This window comes from Capra hircus, chromosome 11 (genome assembly GCF_001704415.2).
Source record: "Capra hircus breed San Clemente chromosome 11, ASM170441v1, whole genome shotgun sequence".
In the NCBI taxonomy this organism is placed as follows: domain Eukaryota; kingdom Metazoa; phylum Chordata; class Mammalia; order Artiodactyla; family Bovidae; genus Capra; species Capra hircus.
Window position 1 is genome coordinate 68632090 of NC_030818.1, and position 23620 is coordinate 68655709.

Consider the following 23620-nt stretch of genomic DNA (forward strand, 5'->3'; position numbering starts at 1 on the left):
TCCCTGTCTTTCACCGTCTCTTGGAGTTAGCTCAGATTCATGTCTAATGAGTCAGTGATGCTATCTAACTGCCTCATCTTCTGCTCCCCTCTTCTCCTTTCGCCTTCAATCTTTCCCAGCATAAGGGTCTTTTCCAGTGAGTCACTCTTTGCATCAGGTAGCCAAAATATTGGAGCTTCAGCATCAGTCCTTCCAATGAATATTTGGGGTTGATTTCCTTTCAGTCACTCAGTTCAGTCACTCAGTCGTGTCTGACTCTTTGCGACCCCATGAATCACAGCATGCCAGGCCTCCCTGTCCATCACCAGCTCCCAGAGTTCACTCAGACTCACGTCCATCGAGTCAGTGATGCCATCCAGCCATCTCATCCTCTGTCATCCCCTTCTCCTCCTGCCCCCAATCCCTCCCAGCATCAGAGTCTTTTCCAATGAGTCAACTCTTCTCATGAGGTGGCCAAAGTACTGGAGTTTCAGCTTTAGCATCATTCCTTCCAAAGAAATCCCAGGGCTGATCTCCCTCAGAATGGACTGGTTGGATCTCCTTGCAGTCCAAGGGACTCTCAAGAGTCTTCTCCAACACCACAGTTCAAAAGCATCAATTCTTCGGTGCTCAGCTTTCTTCACAGTCCAACTCTCACATCCATACATGACCACTGGAAAAACCATAGCCTTGACTAGATGGACCTTTGTTGGCAAAGTAATATCTCTGCTTTTGAATATACTATCTAGGTTGGTCATAACTTTTCTTCCAAGGAGTAAGTGTCTTTTAATTTCATGGCTGCAGTCACCATCTGCAGTGATTTTGGAGCCCCAAAACATAAAGTCAGCCACTGTTTCCACTGTTTCCCCATCTATTTCCCATGAAGTAACGGGACCAGATGCCATGATCTTTGTTTTCTGAATGTTGAGCTTTAAGCCAACTTTTTCACTCTCCTCTTTCACTTGCATCAAGAGGCTTTTTAGTTTCTCTTCACTTTCTGCCATAAGGGTGGTGTCATCTGCATATCTGAGGTTATTGGTATTTCTTCCAGCAATCTTGATTCCAGCCTGTACTTCTTCCAGTCCAGCATTTCTCATGATGTACTCTGCATAGAAGTTAAATAAGCAGGGTGACAATATACAGCCTTGACGTACTCCTTTTCCTATTTGGAACCAGTCTGTTGTTCCATGTCCAGTTCTAACTGTTGCTTCCTGACCTGCATATAGGTTTCTCAAGAGGCAGGTCAGGTGGTCTGGGATTCTCATCTCTTTCAGAATTTTCCACAGTTTATTGTGACCCACACAGTCAAAGGCTTTGGCATAGTCAATAAAGCAGAAATAGATGTTTTTCTGGAATGTGCTTGCTTTTTTGATGATCCAGCAGATGTTGGCAATTTGATCTCTTGCTCCTCTGCCTTTTCTAAAACCAGCTTGAACGTCAGGGAGTTCATGGTTCATGTATTGCTGAAGCCTGGCTTGGAGAATTTTGAGCATTACTTTACTAGCGTGTGAGATGAGTGTAATTGTGTGGTAGTTTGAGCATTCTTTGGCATTGCCTTTCTTTGGGATTGGAATAAAAACTGACCTTTTCCAGTCTGTGGTCACTGCTGAGTTTTCCAAATTTGCTGGCATATTGAGTGCAGCACTTTCACAGCATCATCTTTCAGGATTTGAAATAGCTCAACTGGAATGCCATCACCTCCACTAGCTTTGTTCGTAGTGATGCTTTCTAAGGCCCACTTGACTTCACATTCCAGGATGTCTGGCTCTAGGTGAGTGATCACACCATTGTGATTATCTTGATCTTGAAGATCTTTTTTGTACAGTTCTTCCGTGTATTCTTGCCACCTCTTCTTAATATCTTCTGCTTCTGTTAGGTCCATTCCATTTCTGTCCTTTATTGAGCCCATCTTTGCATGAAATGTTCCCTTGGTATCTCTAATTTTCTTGAAGAGAGCTCTAGTCTTTCCCATTCTGTTCTTTAACTCTATTTCTTTGCATTGATCGCTGAGAAAGGCGATTTCCTTTAGGATTGATTGATTTGATCTCCTTGCTGTTCAGTTCAGTTCAGTTCACTTGCTCAGTCATGTCTGACTGTTTGCGACCCCATGAACCACAGCATGCCAGGCCTCCCTGTCCATCACCAACTGCCAGAGTCTACCGAAACCCATGTCCACTGAGTCGGTGATGCCATCCAACCATCTCATCCTCTGTCGTCCCCTTCTCCTCCTGCCCTCAATCTTTCCCAGCATCAGGGTCTTTTCAAATGAGTCAGCTCTTTGCATCAGGTAGCCAAATTACTGGAGTTTCAGCTTCAACATCAGTCCTTCCAATGAACACCCAGGACTGATCTCCTTTAGGATGGACTGGTTGGATCTCCTTGTGATCCTAGGGACTGTCAAGAGTCTTCTTCAACACCACAGTTCAAAAGCATCAATTCTTCTGCGCTCAGCTTTCTTTATAGTCCAACTCTCACATCCATACATAACTACTGGAAAAACCATAGCCTTGATTAGACGGACCTTTGTTGACAAAGTAACGTCTCTGCTTTTGAATATGCTATCTAGGTTGGTCATAACTTTCCTTCCAAGGAGGGCTCTCAAAAGTCTTCTCCAGCACCACAGTTTGAAAGCATCGATTCTTCAGTGCTTAACCTTCTTTACAGTCCAATTCCCACATCTGTACATGACTACTGGAAAAACCATAGCTTTGACTAGACAGACCTTTGTCAGCAAAGTAATGTCTCTGCTTTTTAATGTGCTGTCTAGGTTTGTCTCCAAACATAGTTATGCTCTGAGGTATTGGAGACTTCAACAGATGAATCTGGGAGAGCCAGAATTCAGATGGGGAAGAGCTTGACTTGTTTTATAAGCTGAAGACAGGCCAGTGTGACTGAAGTGTAATAAAGAGGGGAAGGGAGAAGTGGGTGAGGCTGGAGAATTTGCAGGGCCAAATCAGGAAGGGCTTGGAGGGCCATGGTGCAGATTGCAGATGGTGTTCTGAGTGTAGCAGGAGTCCCTGGAGGGATTTTGAGCCAGAATGGGAGAGAGGGGATCGAGTGTCATTTTACAAAGGTGACTCCTAAAAATGAATTGTCGGAGCTGGAAGTAGAATATGGAGTTGGGGCCTATTGCGGTCAGTATTTCACAAAGGAGTCAGTGGTGGTGAGCATTGTTGTAGAGATGGAGACGGTGAGGGGAAGGATGGAGAAGGTAGGATCCATAGTACATGGTGATGGGTTAGCTCTGTGTTGGGGAGGGGGAACAAGTGATCAGAGTGAAGATGATGTTGAGAGAGGAGTGTGGAGGGTGACTCAGATTGCTGGCTGAGCAGTGTTACAGATGGTGGTGCTGTTTCCTTAGTGGGGACAGGCTGGAGGAGGCGCCGGTTGTGATGGGAAGAGCAGGAGTTCCATATGGGACCTACTCAGGGTGAGACGCTTGTGAGACATCAAGTGGGCATGGCAAGTAGGCATCTGTTTAATCTAGATGTGAGCTCAGAAGAGATCTGGGCTGGAAAGATGTAGTGAGAATTATCCACCTGTAGAAGGCTTGAAAGACATAGGAATGGAAAAAGTCGCCTGTGAGGAGCATATAATGAAGGTGGGAGGGGGAAGCAGGATTAAATCCACAGGCAGTTCCAATGTTTAGAAACCAGGGAGAAGGAGAACCCAGCAAAGAAGATGGGGAAGAGGGCAGAGGATGAGGAAAAGCCCAAGAGAAAGGGCTCCTGGGAGCCAAGAGGTAATAGCACCAGAAGGGGATGCCTTTGGTTGGGGTAGATGCAGCTGAGGATTCAAGGAAGAGGAAGGAGCCAAATCCTGGCTCCATGGTGGGCACCCAGTGGGTACCCGATTGACATGGGCTTCTTTTCCTTATCCCCTCTCTATCTTGATTGGTTTTTAGAAGTCTGAATATCTATCGCCTTTTCCCTCAGAGGACAGTAAGAGCCCAAGAAATAATGACTGAATGAAGAAGTGAATGACAAGGGCAGTGAGATGGGTGGTCCCCAGGGTGAGGCGTAACTCCCCTCGTCTCCTCTCCTGCATCCCTGGGCATCAATTTTGTCCAAGGGCGAGGCTGGGCGCAAGTCTCCTAGATACCGATGGCTCCTGTCCAGCAGAGGACCCTCCAGGGAGCCACTTGCCATGCTCGTCAGGCATCCTGGCCTGAGCAGGACTGAGACAGTCCCCCTGGCTGCGGGCGCAGGGAGCCGCCTCCCCCAGCAGGTCGCCGGAGTCCCGGTTGCCTTTCCTCCCTGAGCGGTGTCGACTGCACTGTAATCACACAATTATGATGCCATTAAAATGTCACATTTGGAGAAATCCATATAAACAAAGCATTAACAACCACTTGAAAATTGTAGTCTTTACCACTAATGACCTACTTTCTCTACATACCCCGCTCTCCCATCACCCTGACTCAGCTGCCGCTTTCCCCAGCCTCACTTTGAGAGGCAGACCAGAAGGTACGGTCCTGTCTGCTGCCTGGTAAGCCTTAATGTTTAATGTGCTTGGAGAGGCTCTTTGATGGGTCCAAAGATGGCAGGCCAGGGGGAACCTGGCGCTGAGCCGCTTAGCAAATGAGATAAGAGGATCCCAACCACCAACCCCACCCTCTCACCTTCCCCACCTTCCCCACCCCTGCTCCCCGCCCAACCCCACCCCTCCCCACCCCTGCCCCATGTAAGATCCTGATGATGGAAGAACCTGCTGAGAGGATCTGTGTGCTGTGCTAAGTTGCTTCAGTCATGTCGGACTCTTTGTGACCCCGTGGGCTGTAGCCCGCCAGGCTGCTTTGTCCATGGGAGTCTCCAGGCAAGAATACTGAAGTGGGTTGCCATGCCCTCCTCCAGGGGATCTTCCTGACCCAGGGATTGAACTCGCGTCTCCTATAGCTCCTGTGTCGCGGGCGGATTCTTTACTGCTGAGCCACTGCAGAGAGAATCTGGTCCCTGGAAAACTGAGGATGGTGTTGAAAGACAGGAGAGTCAGATCTGTGCCATTGGCTTTGACTCCTTCTTTTGGGGAAGAGATTGAATGAGACTTAGCGAAAGGCATGTAGGAGGAAAGCGTCCTGCCCAGGGCCTTGGGCCACAGTGAGTCCACGCTGAGAATGCAAGGGAGTGGAGGGGCACAGGGCAATAGGGCTTTAATGGTTTTTACCTCATTCCCAGAATAGTGCTCTGGAGAAGTTGAGATACTGACTTTTGTCACTGGAGTCTAATTTTCATTCACTGAGGAAATGGATTACTTAAAGGAATCTTGTAGTGAGTGCTCTTATGCAGTAAAACATAAACCAAAGCAGCTCTGGCCAAGTGATTAATCTCTTCCTGATGTATCTGAATTGCAAATCTGGATTCCCAGAGAGTCCCATTTGTAGTTAAAGTCAGAGTAAGCTTTATTCCGAAGAAGCAAAAGAGAAGACCACTCTGGGTTTAAAAATTTGAATTAGAGGATAGGAGGTGTTTTATTTTTATTGAAGTATAGTTGATTTATAATGTTGTGTTAATTACTGCTGTGCAGCAAAGTGATTCAGTGATGCGTAGGTATATCTATTCTTTTAAAATATGTATATTCTCTTCCTTTATAGTTTATCATGTGATATTGAATATAGTTCTCTGTGCTATACAGGAGGACCTTGTTTATCCATTCTATATATAAAAGCTTATATATGCTAACCCTACCCTCCCGCCCCATCCCTCCCCCAACCCCATCCCCCTTGGCAACCACTCGTCTGCTTTCTGGGTCTGTTAGTCTATTTCTGTTCGTTTGTATCACAACTATAATTCAAAAACATACGTGCACCCCAGTGTTCATGGCAGCACTGTTCACGACAGCCAACACGTGGAAGCAGCCTAAATGTCCACTGATAGAGGCACTGATGAAGAAGACGTGGCACAAACCTGCAGTGGAACTCTGCTCAGCCAGGAAGAAAGAATGCAGTCATGCCACTTGCAGCAACGTGGCTGCAGCTAGAGATTATCCTACCGCGTGAAGCAAATCGGAAAGAGAAAGACACCACGTACGACATCACTTACACGTGGAATCTAAAATATGATGCGTGAGGGTAGAAGATGTTTCAAATGTCACTCTGGCACTTGACATCCCTTTCAGCTCAGGATTAACCTGCAGAAAGGACTGTGCCACAGGCGCTTGAATGAATGGACAAGAATGGTCAGTGACAAGCATGTCGTTGAGGGAGTGATTATTTGTGCTTCCTGGGGTGGGAGAAATGCCCCCGTGGGTCTTATTTACATAAGCAAGTGCTTTATAAACCCCTTCTTTATAGTTTCATGTAAGATATCATAGATGAGATTCCTGCCAGGCTGTAAAGATGGTCAGTATTTAGGTCAGGCTTGTAGGGATTTCTCCCAGTTTTTCAACCCACCACCATCATCACTCCCTGTGTTGCCTGCAGCACTAAATTTGCCCTTGGCGGAGGCGGGCATCCTGCCCCCACCTAGTTCAGTGGGCATGACATCGGGTAATCTGGGTCTGCTTTTGACATAAAAGAGCCTCTTTCATTGAAAGTCAGCCAGCAGCCCCCATGGAGTCCTGGGAGATAAAAGTCCTTTAAAGTTATTTACTCCAACCCTATACCTACATATTCAGCAGCTGACCTAGTTTTGAGAGAGCTGGAGGGTATCTGGGTGTCACCTTATTTATAGAGAGGATAGAAAATGCACTAAGCTCTCGGGCCTGCCTGCACACAGTATCTGGGGAGATCTAGCCGGCACCTCGGAGGCAACGAGAGAGGAACAAATTCTTCTCTGCCAAGCGCTCGAGGCTTCTTGCTAGTGTCACCTTTGGGGAATGAATGACAGGGCTTAAGGGACGCAACTCTGAAACTATTTCTAGCCAGAAAATCCAGCTTAGCACCTTTTGACCTGTTCATTAGGGGAGGTGTTTGTAGGATAGCCTTGGTGGAAAGTGTATGACAGGCCTCTGGCAGGCGCCTCCTCCCCTCTCCTTCCTCCATCCTTCTCTAGACAGAGCTGGGTTTCGAAGCTTCATTCCATGAACGACCCTCTGCCATTGTAGGTCCTGGTAAAGGGCACGACAGAGCCTACCCGCCCTGGTTTCAGTCACCTTGACTGAGTCCCTTTAGTTCCTCGAACCTCAGTTTCACCTTCAGTTAAAATAGGTTGGTGGTATCAACCTGCTTCAGGTTGTCCTGAGTGCTCAGTGAGTGGCGTTTTTAGGACAGAGCCTGGCACGGTAAATGCTACACAGCTGTTGGCTGTGGCTGCTGTTCTGAGCGGCTCTGTCCAGTGTGCGAATTGGTCACCTCTTCAAGCTGGTCCCTTTCCCCGGCTTCCCACAGCCATTTCCATCCTGGCTCCCCCAAGGTCACCTTGGCCTGAGCAGAACCCAGAGGGAGATTTGGGGAAGCTGCAAACCCTGGTGAACACACTCCTTGCGAGGGTGACTGTAGGGCTGGCCATCCCAGCTCTTGGAAGCCAAGTCCCAGGAGGCACTGAGGAGACCCTCCGGGGCCGCTGCGTTGGAGAGGGAGAGGGGCCAGCCCTCGAGCAGGGAGCCCCGACGCCCAGGCTCCTCGGCCTGATGGGAGCCTCGGCGTCTCAAGCAGGTCCTGGTCTCTGACCTCACCTCTGAGATCCCGGGGTCTCTACCCAGAATCGCCCAGCTTGGCTTCCTTGCCTGCCCCAGGTCCCACCTCCAGCCACATAATAGAGGGAGTTTGCACGGAGGCCTCGCAGAGCTAGATTTCTAGCCTTCCAAGCTGGTGATGCCTTGATCAAAAGTCGTTTCCTGGCTGTGTTGTTTGCATGGTTCTGTGTTCAGACCCATGTCTGAGATGGGGCTTTTGGGTGGATGAGCCCTCCCAAGCCCCAGGCAACATCAGCAACCTGTCTGTTTCATCACAGGCAGACAGGAAGGAGGTGTAGTCAGAGACCCCATTTCTGCCACAGGGAAGGAAGAAGCTGAACGTAAATTAGCTGAGTGTAAATTGTAAAAGTGTGAATTTTCTCCTCATTAGCATTCTGTCCCCAAAAGGAATAATAGTAACCACAGCAATGCTGACAATAATAATGGGTTACTTTCGCCTTACATTTTGCCCAGCAATTTTTCCTGTCCTATTCCTGAGACTTAACTCAGATCTGCAAATCGTGTGGGGTAAAGGTTCATCTTGCCCCTGGGGTGGAGGGAGAAACCTACTATAAGAGGTTGAAGGGACGTGGTAGCAGAGCCAGGCTCGGGGCCGGCTCGCCTGACTCCTGCTCTCTTACGGCATCTTCGGGACCATTGAGGGGAATTGCAGGATCTTCTCTGGTGCTGTGCATCCCTTTCTTTGCCCACTGCCACCTTCCCACACCTTAGAACTCTGCTGCATTTCTGTCTGGGTGAAATTGGGTTGAAATATACAAGGGGCCCCTTGAAGGAGATGTCACAAAAGCCTAACATGTAGAGTGAGCACCTTTCCCTTTATTTCATTCTTCCCTCCTTTATCTTTCTTTACCCTCTTCCTTTTATTCCATGATTGTCCCTGGGTCACAATTTGGTAACCTGCAAACTCAACCCATGGGCATATATTGTCACCAACAATGGAGGATGGCTCCTCCATCCATAGGATTTTCCAGGCAAGAATATGGGAGTAGGTTGCCATTTCCTTCTCCAGGGATCTTCCTGACTCAGGGATCGAACCTGGGTCTCCCTCATTGCAGACAGGCTCTTTACCATCTGAGCCACCAGGGAAGCCCTGTTTCACCCAAAGGGGAGATTTAAGGCAGCGTCACTAGGCGGGTGTTGTGTGGCTCCTGGAAAGTCTTTGCTCATATTTCTGTTTCCTGTGTCCCTGAAGGCATGTTCACATGTGATCCTTGCCACACACTGTGGTTCAGTCCAGCCCCTTGAAAACTGCTTGCTTCCAAAGCTACTCCTTGAGGCTAATGAGCCTTCTGATGGTGCCTCAAGATATTTCCCGGCCCTGTACATATGAAGAGGGAGACCTCTTCTGTCACTGGGGAAATGCAAATCTTGTTTTTTAACATTTTGGTTTTTTTCCTGCTTCTAGTGACCATGAGGCTCTATCTCTGTCCTGCTATGGCCATGCTGTTGGGCTCCCCCAGGAGAAGTGGCCTCCTCTTCCCTCGCACCCCTGCCCTGGGACATGGCTGCAGTGTCAGTCACCTGTCAGACCTCAGTCTTTTGAGATCCCACGACGACTCAGCTGTCCACTCCAGAGACAATGAGTTTCATCGTCTGGTTCTGTTCTGCTGGGGGCCTCCCTGCCTGAGCCTACTTCCGGTCCTCTCTCCCAGGTGTAGGCCCTCTCCTTGGTCCCTCCTGAACACTGGTTCCATCTCTTCATGCCTGCTTTCCTCCAGTGCCAGCTTCCTGGTGATGGGGCACAACCACCTGCTTTGCACCACTATGCAGTCCACCAAATCCTCTTCCTCCCGAGCTGCTGGTGGTTACTTGGCTCCCTCTGCACTTGATCTCTTGCTCCCTGGGTTCCAGAGCTGGAAGGGACCGAGGCTTCTTGTGTTCCCGTGTCTGTTTACTGTTCCACCTTAGAACTCAAAGAAGACGCAGGAATCAACGCTGCGGTTAAGACCAGCTCTCTCTCTCTCTCTTCCTGCCGACCAGCAACTGGGAGGTGTTCTTCAAGCAAACAACAAGTGACCTGAGATACCCATATCCATAAAGGAGCTCTGGGTTTGGTCTTTGGCGGTAGATGTATACATAAGATGTGGGGTAGCAAGCAGACACATAGCATTAGAGCTCACCCACCCTGGCACGTGCAGGGGGACCAGACCTTCTTGCCCAGTCACGCTGATTTATACTTCCCTGGCATCTCCCTTTCACGCTAATTAGCAAGCAAGTGAATCTCCATACAAGGCTCAAATTGCATGAGATTCTTTTTTTTCCTATTCCAGAAACAAAAGTTGGGCTTCTGTCCATTCTGTTAATCACATTATATTTCACAGTTGGAGTTTTCAGGCAATTATAATAATTATCAGAACTTGTCTTCTTCCAGAAGGCTCATAGCACCTCCCAAAGCTGTGATGCGGTGAGTGTGTATTTTGGGGCAGTGGTGGGGAGGAGAGATCTAGGTGCTGGTGGCTCTGGTCAGAGACCAAATGAGACTGAATCCAGCAATAGAGAGGGGTCTTGATGTGGGGCCAGGCCATCAGACCTCCCAGCAGCTCATAGAAGCCACAGCAGACCCCATTCCTTGGCACCTGGCTCTTGAGGGAGTGGGGGTAAGAAAGAAAGTGGGGAGAAGAGACAGAAGGCGGTGGAATAGAAAAGTAAACTCCTCCTACTGAATGATCTGCTACCTCATTTGGTCTGAGAAATTGCCCTTTCCTCCTCTATTATATGTCCATTCCATCTACCAAATTCTCTAAGAGTGACTTTCATATAATTAATACTAACCATTAAACTACAACATTGAAGGAGCAATTGCCTAATTCTGAGGAAAATTTAAATTTATTACCAGCACCCGAGATAAAATGAATTCTAAAGAGAAGAGAAAACCGTGCAGAAGATAAATAGAAAGCCAAGTGGGATATTGACTTGATCCTTCTCCAGTGCAGGGTAATTTGGCTTCTAAAGTGAGTTAGATCATAATAAATTAAATTTAGATTTCTGCACATCAGTTAAATAACTCCCCAGACAGAATTCCAGTGAGAGGGAGAGGTGATAATACATGGTGGAAATATTAAAATGGAGATCTTATCTAATAATCCATAATTGATGTGCTGTCCCCAGATGAAGGGGAAGGATTTTGCAGCTCCTCCCTGTGTCGTGAACCCAGGTGGGGTGAACGAGGGCTGGCTTGTCCCTCCCTCTTTGTTTGAGCTGATCCTGCTCACTGTGGGGCGTCTGTTACTGGCAGTCACTCCTCTCACAGACCACCCTTGCTAAGTAGGACTTACCTAGCAGTGTCGGTCTGATGTGGGATCATGCTGTCCTCTCTTGACCGGCCCTCTGGAAAAACAAGGTCACTCCCTGAATGACTGACAGCAGAATAGCACAGAGGTGGACAGGTTCTCCTGTATTCTTGTGACTGCCTGGCAGGGGGAGCAAAATGGCCCCATGAATGTGCGGCACATCTGGTGATGGGGAAGGAACCCCGGTTTTGAGGTCAGCAGTCTTGGGTCAGAGTCTCAGTTGTGAGCTCTCTATCTATGTGGTCTCAAGAAAGTTCTTTTGCTATGGTGAGTCTCAGTTTTCCAATCTGCAAAATGGGAACAAACCTAACTGGCCTGCTGACTAAGTAGGGGTAATATAAATGAGACGTTCTTGTGAAAATGCTATGAAGATTGTAAGCATTTGTTTGACTTTCAATCATTTTTATATATATATATATATATATATATATATATGTTTGTTTCTAGAAAGTCTGTTTGATCCTTTTTCCAAGAACTTTTGTTCTTTGCTAGTTTTTCATTCCACATTTCAAGCCGCATATGCTTTATTCTGTTACTGTGATTTCTGTGTCTGAATTTCTTGGCGGATCAGAATATGTTCTTTATAGTTTCCGCTGACTGTCCCTTCTAGTGACTTGTTTCCTTGTGTGTATGATCACTTTTTACTGTGAATTCATCTTTTGGTGAGCTACGTGGGAATCCTGGGAGCCTGCCTTGGGACTGCTTTCCTCCAGATAAGGTTTATGTTTGTCTTTGCTGCGAGCCAGCTCACAGCTGACCTGGGACCGTTTAGTCCCTGTTCTTGTCCTTAACTGGGCTTCCCTGATGGCTCATCAGGTAGAGAATCTGCCCGCAGTGCAGGAGACACAGGAGATGCAGATTTGATCCCTGGGTCAGGAAAATCCCCTGGAAGAGGAAGTGGCAACCCACCCAGTATACTTGCCTAAAATTCCACAGAGTAGCCTGGTGGGATCACAGAGTCAGACGTGACTGAACGACTGAGCCTTAATTTTGGAAGACTCCGGTTCAGTGTCTCCATCTTTTAGGAGGTGGGCTTTACTTTCTCAGTGACCATTACCCCTGGGGCAGCCTCACGTGTTATCTTTGCTTACCATCATCTATCCCACCTCTGGCTTCACCACCCTATATTATCCCTGGCCTTATCCCTCATCTCATGGTGAAGATTTTCCTTCTAGAAAGTCCAGCGATGCATTAAAAACCACACTTGTTTTTAATTATGCAAGATGCGGCTGTAGTTTAGCATGGAAGTCCTGGCATCCGGTCTGCCATGGTGCTGGAAGCAGACAGCTCCGGTGGGTGAAAGGCAGGGGCAGTGCCCAGGGTGGTGCTAGGAAGCAGAGGCTGCAGTTCTGGAAGTAGCCCTGGGTACAGGGAGGTACGGGAACTCCAGACTGCATGGCTGGCCGAGAAGCTGGGTCTGCAGGCTTTGAGACACGGCTCTCAGTTGTGTCGTCTTGAGCAACTTACTCATCTTCCCTGTGCCTGTTTCCTCACTGGGAGACTGGGGATGCAATTTTCTGTTGAATATTGGGCTTGTAAGGATTAGACCTCATTTGGGGGACCCCTCCCTCTAGGGTTCTGACAGGGGAGCTGGGATGGGTAGTTTTATGTGTCCAGTAAGTAGTGGGCATTATCAGAGTAACAGCACTTTAACAGAGCATCTTCTATCTGCATATGAAAGTTAGACTCTGCAGTGAGCAATGCCTCTCTCCTTGTTCCACACATATGGAAGGCTTTCCAGGATATTTGAATTCCGTGATGAATCCCACCCGACTTCACTTAGTCGTGTTCTCTTGATCCTTTGGTAGATCTTTGCACTCCTCTGGGTCATTTTTTCTGAGATACAAGTCACATACTGGGGGCCTGGACACAATAGTTGCCATTCAGTATCTCAAGGACATGAGAAAGGAAGGTCAGATTTGCATCAAATATCCCTAGGGATAAAAACCAGCTCCCAAAGGGAGATATTACAAGGAGACAAATTCTGGTTCAAAATTAGAAGAAAACTTCTAGAAGCTATATATAGTCCTTTGAAGCTTGGAGTGGGCATCGTGGAGCCTCTGTGTTCCTAGCTGGATGAATGTGCATTGGATCCAGCGGAATGTTACCCTGGAGTTTCACACATTGGTTGGATAGATGAATTATGTCTTTATTTTTTTTTAAGTTTTTTTTAAATGTAGACCATTTTTAAAGGCTTTATTGAGTCTGTTACACTATTGCTTCTGTTTTATGTTTTGGATTTTTGGCCATGAGGCATATGGGATCTTAGTGTCTGGACCAGGGATCAACCCACACCCCTTGACTGGAACATGAACCCTTAACCACTGGACCACTAGGGAAGTGCCTGTACTGTCTTTAAATGATCAGTTCTATCATTTTTTTCAATGATGACCTTCTCTGTGCTGCTCTATCACATTCCCATCTTCCCAGGAATCTGCCTGCAGCCCTCCCCCTTTTCTTGCCCTCCCCCTTTTCTTGCCCTGGGCTGTCAGGACCAAGGCCACTGTTGGGAGGAGAACAGCTGCCCAGATCGGGGAGCAAAGAGCAGGCAGGGGGATGTTAAGAAGGGTGTACAGATGTCTTTGCTTGGAGGAAGATCTCTAAGGAAATAAAGAACTGGACCTAGAAAAATAGTGGGAAACACATAGACCGTCTTTGAAGAGCCAAGAAAATGGCAGTGAAGATGAAGCCAGGCACAGTCACCTAATGGCTGAACACATGGAAGTGAAGCCAGGCTACCTGGGGTTCAGTCTTGGCTCTAACACTTCCTATCTGTGTGACACTGGGTAAGTTACTCAATCTCTCTGTGCCTCAGTTTTCCCAGGTACAAGATGGGGACAGTCCTATTGATATCCATTGTAGTAAGGATTGTGGACTTCCCGGGTGGCGTAGTGGTAAAGAACCTGCCTGCCAATGCAGGAAACTTAAGAGACATGGATTCAATCCTTGGGTCAGGAATACTCCTGGAGAAGGGCATGGCAAGCCAATCCTTGCCTGGAGAATCCCATGGACAGAGGAGCCTGGCGGCTACAGTCCATCGGGTCGCAGAGTCGGGCAGGACTAAAACAATGCACACAACACAGTGAGGGTCTAATGTAAATGTTTAGGACAGTGGGGGATGCCCCTCAAGGTGTCAGCTGTTACAGGGTGACTCTGAGAGGAGGGTGACTTCCTTGAGGATCAGGTACAGTTCAGAGTAGGATGGAAGCCTTAGCAAGGGCTAGAGATTTTCCCATTTGAAGAAGAAGAGAATTAGAGCAATAAGAGAAAACTAGCAGTGCCAAACTGGGGGAACAAGGGAAGGAGACAAAACCATTTGTGGAACATAGAGGCAGCCTCAGAACCTAACAGAAGGGAAGGCTACCCCCGTGATTCCTGAGCCAGATAATCAGCTGGAAAGCAGAGCAAGAGAAAATAGGCCAGGGAAGGATGGAGGGAAGGGGTTCCAGATTTCTCACAGAAGCCTGGTGGGAGGAAAGACATGAAGCAGCTTAACAGATGTGCTTTTGAGCTTTTGATTTTGGTGCGAAGTTATTTAAGCACTGGTCTTGGCCAGGGGGTTGGCTGGCTTAGTCAGAAATTTTCTGTTTAAAAGATGATCTTTGTTTCTGTTTGTGGCTTTATACCCCTCTTTGGAAACACGCCCACTCTGGACTGAATAAATTTTGGTCAGAAAGTCGAGTGAGGGCAGCCTCGGGGGAGCCACGTGGGAGGGGGTGCAGTTCTGGGGTGGGCCCTCTGGGGGCTCCTGTGTCCTTGTTTGGAGCAGCAGCATTCTACTTCCTGGGCTGGGAAGGCTTGTTAAGGTGAAAATGCATGTTTGGAAGCTTTCTGGGCATTCACATGAGCCCAGGAAGCAAGGAGCCCAATGCATGGGTACAATGTACATGCTCTGGGCCCTTAGACACCAGATGTGTAACTTATGGATTGAAGAGCTTGGAAATCAGCCCCAAAACCGGCCTATGAAGTCACTGCCCCTTCAGAAGTCCTTGGAGGACGGTGGTCACTCTATTCTGAGGACAAGTAGGGCAAGAGGGGCTGGGGTCCTTCCTCTGGGCATGTCCTCCACCCCACTCCTCAGAGGGGGTCTTTCTCTGCTCACTCACCCTCAGTAGAGAGGACCACCTTTGTTCTGTCCATGGTGCTGGGACGCTCTGAGGAGACTCTGACGGGGGTCCCTTCACTTATCAGCTGTCAAGCATGGATGAGCCACCTTACCTCTCTAAGCTGACCCCTCCTCATCCAAATGGGGGATTCTGCCATGCACCTGCAAGGTACTTTGTAAAACAGAAATTGCTGCTCAACTGGTAGCATTGTCTTAAACACAGCCTCACCATTACTTAATGCATCCAGGCTTCATTATAGGAATACCAAGCTCCCAGGACAGGGAGATCCCCACAGTGGATCCAGTGTGGGGAAGTGTGAACCTGCTCCATGCCCGTGACTATCTGAGGGAGTGGTCCCCTGCAAGGTCACCTCGACTGTTCAGTTTCTCTTGCCAGCCTGGCTGCTGCTCTGGTTCTAGGATTTCTGGAAGCCAGCTTAGTTCTCGTGGTGCCATCTCCAAGGATGCCAAGGGTGCTTAGCTGCCCTAGGGTGGCGATTGCTGAGCAACACCCCCGGCCTTGTGCCCCCTTGGCCTTGAGCCTGTTCTGGTGTGAGTAGAGAGTGGGGGTGGGGATGAAGCCAAGGTTGGTCGAGTGCTGTCTCTGCACGTCGAGTGTCATCTCTCCAGCCCCCGTGCCTCCCCACAGAGCCTGCCCCACCACCAGCTTCTCCAGCCAATGGGTGGAACCATCCACCTGGGCCCCAGCAGGCTTCCCTTCCCACCAGGCTCAAAGGCTAAGGTCACCTCTCAGCTGGTCTCCTTGCGGAGCTCTCTCCACCCCCCACCCTCCTAAACATGTAGCCAGACACTTTCCCCCGACCTGCTTCATACAGGACCATCTATGTCCCAGAATGTTCTTTCACTCATGCTCTCTTTGCATTCTCAGCTCTGGCTTCCCCAGTCCTGAACTAGCCATTCCCTGATGGCTCTAAGCCGTCATATCTCTCATCTGGATTTTCACTGCACACACTTCCCTTCCTATCTCCCCATCAGCAAAGCAAAATCTCAGCTCATCCTTCAAGCCCTAACTCATCTGATGTTTCTTCTGGGGGGCTGTTCCTATTCCTATCCCTCCTCTGTTATAGACATCTTCATGCAACGTTGCAACCCGCTGGAGGGCAGGGGACCGCCGTCTCCACTTCTCCTCCTCCCTGGCACACTGCACTGTCAGTTCAGTTCAGTCGCTCAGTCGTGTCCGACACCTTGCGACCCCATGAATCGCAGCACACCAGGCCTCCCTGTCCATCACCAACTCCCGGAGTTCACTCAGACTCACGTCCATCGAGTCAGTGATGCCATCCAGCCATCTCATCCTCTGTCGTCCCCTTCTTCTCCTGCCCCCAATCCCTCCCAGCATCAGAGTCTTTTCCAATGAGTCAACTCTTCGCATGAGGTGGCCAAAGTACTGGAGTTTCAGCTTTAGCATCAGTCCTTCCAATGAACACCCAGGGCTGATCTCCTCCAGAATGGACTGGTTGGATCTCCTTGCAGTCCAAGGGACTCTCAAGAGTCTTCTCCAACACCACAGTTCAAAAGCATCAATTCTTCGGCGCTCAGCTTTCTTCACAGTCCAACTCTCACATCCATACATGACCACTGGATAAACCATAGCCTTGACTAGATGGACCTTTGTTGGCAAAGTAATGTGTCTGCTTTTGAGTATGCTATCTAGGTTGGTCATAACTTTTCTTCCAAGGAGTAAGCATCTTTTAATTTCATGGCTGCAGTCACCATCCGCAGTGATTTTGGAGCCCCCAAAAATAAAGTCAGCCACTGTTTCCACTGTTTCCCCATCTATTTCTCATGAAGTGATGGGACCAGATGCCATGATCTTTGTTTTCTGAATGTTGAGCTTTAAGCCAACTTTTTCACTCTCCTCTTTCACTTTCATCAAGAGGCTTTTTAGTTCCTCTTCACTTTCTGCACTGTAGGGGCCCACAAATTATTTTGAGATTTGCAGTAAATTCAGCTGGGCATAAGCCAGCTGCATGGCCCTTCTTGCAAGAGTGGGATGTCAGGGTAGCCCTGAGGTCATGTTCCAAGCATGGATGACAGCTGTCAGGCTATGGCACGGCACAGCCCAGGTTGGGGTTTCAAACCCTCTCCCCCATTGTCTCCATGTAGCAGCAATATCACAGGACATTAATAAAATCAATTATTGGATAAAAATCACTGGTTTCCAATGCTTCATTTTGTGCTATTAGCAGGAGAATGCTGTTTCAAAAGAAGATAACAGAGAGCGTGTGAAAAGGAGAGATCAGTTACCTGATAAGCTGGAGGAGTGCCTGAGATGAATGTGCACATGGGTGCGAGTGGCCCCCCTTACCTGCCAAGTGCGGGCTAAGCGCCTGCACTGCTGTCTGCGGTGCCTGCTGGGCTCTCCTGTTAGGTGCCTGGAGGACAGAAGGGCATCCTGGTAGTGATGGGATGGGTGGTGCCCAGGAAGCTTCAGATACCTGCACAGGGCCAAGGGTCAGTAACACATGAATGAACATCTCATCCTCAGTGACTATGCCAGCCCCGGGGCTCCGGCCCTCACAGTCCAGGTCAGGACCTGGTCAATGGGTTTTTCCAGATGCAGTGTTCTTTTGGCTTTGATGAACCTAAAAGGTCTGAGCTTTGCTGATACAGACTGCCTCTCCCCTAGCGGGGGCAGTGCTAGCATCCACTGGGCAGTGACTATCAAGGGAAGCACCCAACTTGCAGAGGCCTTGAAGCCCACACCCCCTACTGGCTGTGAGGAATCTCTGGTGTCTGCAGAGCTGGGTGGGCAGGGCAGAGGCGGCAGCCCAGGGTCTGGGCCGGAATCGGCCTCCCCCTGTGTGAATCCCCTTGCCTCCTCTGCACTGGAGGGTCCAAGAGGCAGAGTTCTGCTTCGGCTTGCTCTGCCACCGTCCACCTGGGGACCTCAGATAAGCCAGTAACCTTTCTGAAACTGTCTTCCCTACCCTGCAGAGGGTCTTCGTGAGAATGAATTGAGATGATGAATGCAGAAATCGCTTTACACAGTCTAAAGTGCTGTCTCCTCATATGATGAGGGTTGTTACTTGCTCCCCCTTGGAGGTTTCTTAAAAATAACTATAGATTCCTGGGTTGGAGAAGGAAATGGCAACGCACTCCAGTATTCTTGCCTGGAGAATCCTGTGGACAGAGGAGCCTGGCTGGCTGCTGTCCATAGGGTCGCATAGAATCAGGCACGACTAAAGCGACTTAGCATGCATGCGTTGGAGACGGAAATGGCAACCCACTCCAGTGTTCTTGCCTGGAGAATCCCTGGAACGGAAGAGCCTGGTGGGCTGCCGTCTATGGGGTCGCACAGAGTCGGACACTACTGAAGCGACTTAGCAGCTGCAGCAGCAGCAGCAGCCTGGGTTGGAGGAAGGAAGGAACACACAAGGTGTCTCTCCAGCAGGTAGCACCCCCGTTATAGATGGATTGCTTGCTTTCCATTGCTGCCCTCCTTTGGCAGAGCAGGGAATGGCAGTCATTGTGTACCTACTATGTGTTAGCTATTGTGCCGGCACTTTCCAGCACGTGTCTCAAATTACCCCAGAGAGGTGGCCTCTGGGGTTAGTATTCTAGAATCCAAGTCCCAGCCCTGTTGCTTCCTAATTGTGGTATCTTGAGCAAGGTGCTTGGGCTGTTGAGACGGCTTCCTTGTCTGCGTAGTGGGGATACAAGCAACATCCATTGCCTAAAATTATGAGAATCACACGAGATAAGTGTGTATAGGTCCTAACCCAGTGCCTGGTATATAAGTACAGCACCCATCAAATGGTAGCTGCCATTGTCATCATCATCATTTATAATTACTGCTGATGGTTTTATTAATGTCCTACATCTGCCCCATCTTTGCACTGAACCTTGCCGGCACATGCTTGGTCTCTGGGCACTGATAGACAGAGGGAGCTGAGAGGGCCTGGGGCCATCCTCACCAACTTCCCCTTTATGTCCCATAGATTTCGGATGGTGACTGGGATGACCTATGGGACCAGTTTGATGAGCGGCGGTATCTGAATGCCAAGAAGTGGCGTGTCGGCGACGATCCTTATAAGCTGTATGCTTTCAACCAGCGGGAGAGTGAGCGGATTGCCAGCAACCGGGTGGTCCCAGACACTCGTCTTTTCAGGTACTTCCTCCCGACCCCTCCCCACAGTCATGAGGGGTAAGTTCAGTGCTGGAAAAATGGGTGTGGAGTGTTAGTCATGAGTGGGAGTCCCAGCGGTTCTCAATGCAGGCATCTCCTAAGAATTACTTGGGGAACTTTAAAAAAAATGCTGATCCCAGCCTCCAACCAGCTGAAGCGTCTCTTTTCTGAGCTCCCCAAGTGATCCTATTGAGCAGCCAGGATTGAGAATTGCCACCACAGGTGTTTCTTGAACTTAAATCATCTGAGGTTCTTGTCACACTGATTCAGCAGGTCTGCAATGGGGCCTGAGAGTCTGCATTCCTGTCAAACTCCCAGGTTCTGCTGATGGATGGTCCAGGGCTCACATCGAATAGCAAAGGCTTAGAATGATAGTTCTCTAAGTGTGGTTTCCCAGACCAGGAGACCAGTATCGGCATCACCAGTTAGAACTGCAGATTCTAAGCTTCCCCACAGAACTACTGATTGAGGTGCTCCAGGAGACCAGGATCAACATCACCAGTTAGAACTGCAGATTCTAAGCTTTCCCCCAGAACTACTGAGTGAAGTGCTCTGGGGTGGGGCCTGGTGACCTGTGTCTCAACACGGACCACCAGTGATTCTGATGCCTGTTTAAATTTGTAAACCACAGAGCATCAGCTGGTGCTGTGGCTTCCTTTTGTGGATCAGATAAAGTCCATGGGTGGTGGGTGGGTCCAGCTTAGAGGCCCTGGGTTTGAGTAGACAGTAGGCCCTGGAATAAAGATGCCTACCTGCCTACACGCTGTAGCCCTCTGCCTCTGCCCAGGAGACAGGCTGTGTCTCAGTTCCTTTGGAGACCTCTGGCTTCTCTGGTTCCTTCCTGCCCCCTCCTCTCAGTTTCTTCAACCACAAGGGTCAATATGCTGCCATCCTGTTGGCAACTGGCATCACCTTTACCAAGAAGCTCCTACTATAGCTCTTGGCCCACCCTGGGGACCCGACTCCATAGACACAGGTTAACCTCTCCCTTTTCCCATCATGCCTTGCAGCTAAGGTTCAACTAGCTATGACACCAGTTGCCCTCTAGGGGGAGAAATCTGTGATGTGTGATAGGAATTCAATAAATGTTAGCTGAGCAGATGAAAGGGAGAGGAAGCCTGGAAAGACAACTGACTGCTCGCTTCCCATCTGCCATACAAGTAAACAGGACACAAGGAGCTAGAGGAAGTCCCCTTCTCCATACCCTCCCATCCTCATGGGCTTCAGATAAGGAGTCAGGAGAATAGCCTCCGTTAAAGGGAAAAAGGCCTTTTCCCTTCAAGACTTCTCATTACTGAAAAGAGAAGAGTGAAGAAACAGCATGTGGGAGGGGGCTGAGCTTATTAAATTTGCTTCCAATTTCCCTACCACGGTAATTGCATTGTGAGTTATAGGATGCATTAGGACAGTGCCTGAGACCCAGAACTATTAGCTGAGCATTAGAGCAGGTCCTGCTGAGAGGGCGGGCACTGGGGGGCATGGCCTAGGAATCCACAGTTGCACAGGTGGAGTGAGGAGGGGAAAAAGGAGGAAGGCTGTGAGGGTTTCACCAACAGCCCGCTGTGCTGGTTGAAAAGCCAGTGCACTGGGGGCATGGAACCCCTGACAGACCAGTCATATTGGGGCATCATGTGATAGACGCCTCGGAGGGGCGGGGGGCTTGATCCTCTGTGTGAAACTGAACAGGCTCACCGTCTTTCTCCTGGGCCTTTTTCCCATGGAGTCCATGGTATTTTATGGGAGGCAGTGGGGTTTACCTGTAGCCTGGAATGACTGAGTTGAAGAGTAAGAGATAGGCTGGGGCAGGTTTTGAACTCCCCATCCCAGGGTTTATGGGAATCTTAGGGTCCCTGGGGTAGGTGGTGAGGATAGTTTAGAAATGAGTGACTACAGCTTCCAGTGAATCTGTTCATTCACCCTATGAGGTTATTAACCTTTCCCTGCCCACCCCACTCCTTATGTAACACTTGACATTTTCACAGTCTTGAGACAGAAAGCTGCTGTCTTGGGTCTTCAGTCATGTCTTTGCTGCCGCTCCATCTCCCCATCCCTGATTCAAGCCCAGTGAGAAGAGTTGAGCAAGGTGCCCAGCAATGGCCTTCCACCCGTCCCTGCCCCTGTCTTAGGTTTATCTTCTCATCTGTGCTTGAACTAGGTAATCTTGAAGCTTTCTCACTCCCCGAGTGCCGCACAATTGTGATGGGTTCCTTCTTCCACGGCTGACCTTCTCTTTTTCAGATATAAATACATACATACACTCTGTTCTCCCACCCGCCTTGGTCTCATGTGAAGACTACATGGGTGCTTCATCAGAGCATCAAAAATTTCCCCTAAGGCCCATAGTTCTGTTAATGTGGATGAGAGCCTTAATTTCTAGTGGTCACAAGGATGAATAGATGTGGCTGCCTGTGTTGAGGGTAGGGTGGGGGTGGAGCGCCATTAATATTTCAACGTGAGGAAGAGACAGTGTCTAACTGGAGTGAGTCTGAGAAGATTTCCCAGGGGAGTTCCACTATTTATAAAGCATTGACTGGTCCAGCAAATAGTCCCTGTTTCCCAGGCCTGCTGCCCCCACCCGTCAGCACATTCTGGTGACAACAGCTGGATTTGCCATCATCCAAGTAGCACATAAAACGTCTGGCAGACAGGAAGCCATTAAGTGAAGGCACACCCCTTGAGAAGGGGAGAAATATTTTGATAAAGCACATGTATATTTTTGCTGTTGCCTGGCAATGCTTATTATGGGGTTGCTTTGATTGCAGGGGAGCAGGTGGCAGGGTGGATGCACCCAGAAGCTATGGGCTGGTGGGGGGTGTTCTTGGTGAGAGCTGGGAAGCCTTGTTAGTTCACCTCCCCCTGGCCAGGCTGGGTCTGAGTGTTCTGCTCAGCATATCCTCCTGGGCTCTGTCCAGTGTGGTGCTAAATGGTTCAAACAGTGGGATGCCCATCGCTTGCCTGGAGGGAAAATTCCATACTTCGACACATCTCACCGGGAAGACATTTTTCCTTTGCTCTCTTCCATCCTGGGAAATGAAGGGGCTGTGGCCCCGTGTAGGATTGCATTTCTCCTTCCTTGTATTTACTCGGCTGGAATGGCTGTCGAAGATGATCATCACTTCTCTCCTTGTACTCGTCACTTAGTGGTAACAGGATAAAAATTTTTATGGTTGGAATGGCTAGGCATAAAAAATGTTCATATTCCCTCAGAGCCAAGGCGATTCCACTAGCTCAGCACAGAGTTGGTGATTCCGTATCAAGGTGGAGGGAGGGGAGGGGAAAGCCATCACAGACACTTAGCTTTGCAAATAGGCCTGCCCATCCACTGCATTCTGGTCGCTCCTCTGCATCGTTTTTCAGCACAGGAGTTTGTGAGCCTGGTGACAGTAGTTCTGAGAGCGCTTCACTCCAGAGCACTTCAGAGGTTCAAAGAGCTTTGAAGGAAATAGTGGGAGGAGTTTCCCAACTGCCTGGAATCTCAGCAGGAGAACTGTGTCTGCTGCCCTGAGGATCACCTACAGGGTCGGGAAGGGGTTCTCGCCAGGGTCCGGGGGAAGAAAGACCACAGAGGCTGAGACGGCAGGCGTCTCTGGGCCAGGATTCCTTCCACTCTGGTCCCACGTCTCTTGCCTGCTGCCCCTGCAGGCTCTTCCCTCACCCTCTACCCCCAATCCTGGCCTGCTCTGTGAGTTTCAGACAGATTTCCCTTAATTCAGTTGATTTAGTTAATTCCCTTGATTTAGTTGATTCAGTAAACATTGGTCCACTTTTACTATCACACTGGCCCTACCTTATCATCGTAGCAACCCTGAGAGATGCCCTAGGCAACATATCCCTGGGCAGCACAATATTCTGAGAGCCTCTGCTGGTGGGGGGACCAAGCTCAGTCTGAATCAGGAGTGCGCCCAAGGGGGTGGAGTGCAGTGTGGGATCTTGGCTCTGAGGCTCTGACATCCTCAGGGTAGGGTGTTGGGTCTTAGACTGGGAGTTTACTCGGAGGTGAGGTGGAAGAGATGTGTGAATTCCAGTCACATTTTGCAAGACAGTTTGTTCATTCTCATTGCTGTATAGTATTCCTTTGGAGAAAGTGTTTCAATTTATATATCTAGTCTACTGTTAATGTTTATTTAGAATTTTCCAGTGTGAGATTCTGATAGAGCGCCCATGAGTAACCTTGTATTTAACTCCTGGCAAACAGGCATATAGGTTCCTGTAGGGTGTGTCCCTGGCAGCTTTTCTAGATATTGTCAAACATCTAAGGAAGCGTTCATGTTAGCCTTTCTAGAGCCTGAGCAGTGGTATATCACTGTGGTTTAAGTCTGCCTTTCCCTGCTAATCAGTGAAGTGGAGTACCTTTTCCTAAGCATATTAGCTACTTGCATACTTGATCAAGGGTCTTGCCCCTCCCCTGTTCATCTTGCTATGCTCTTTGCCCAGGAATCAAACATGAAGCCTGACTCTTAGTCC

The 23620-nt window shown here is 49.0% G+C and overlaps 1 protein-coding gene across 1 annotated transcript in view; it reads left to right on the top strand.

Moving 5' to 3' along the window:
• The window catches only part of GALNT14 (polypeptide N-acetylgalactosaminyltransferase 14), a 219930-nt gene that overhangs the window by 124293 nt on the left and 72017 nt on the right, over window positions 1-23620 (top strand). The window contains exon 2 of the mRNA XM_018055469.1: window positions 18969-19138. Within this exon, the coding sequence (XP_017910958.1) occupies window positions 18969-19138 (170 nt within the window). The remainder of the gene's footprint in view (window positions 1-18968; window positions 19139-23620) is intronic.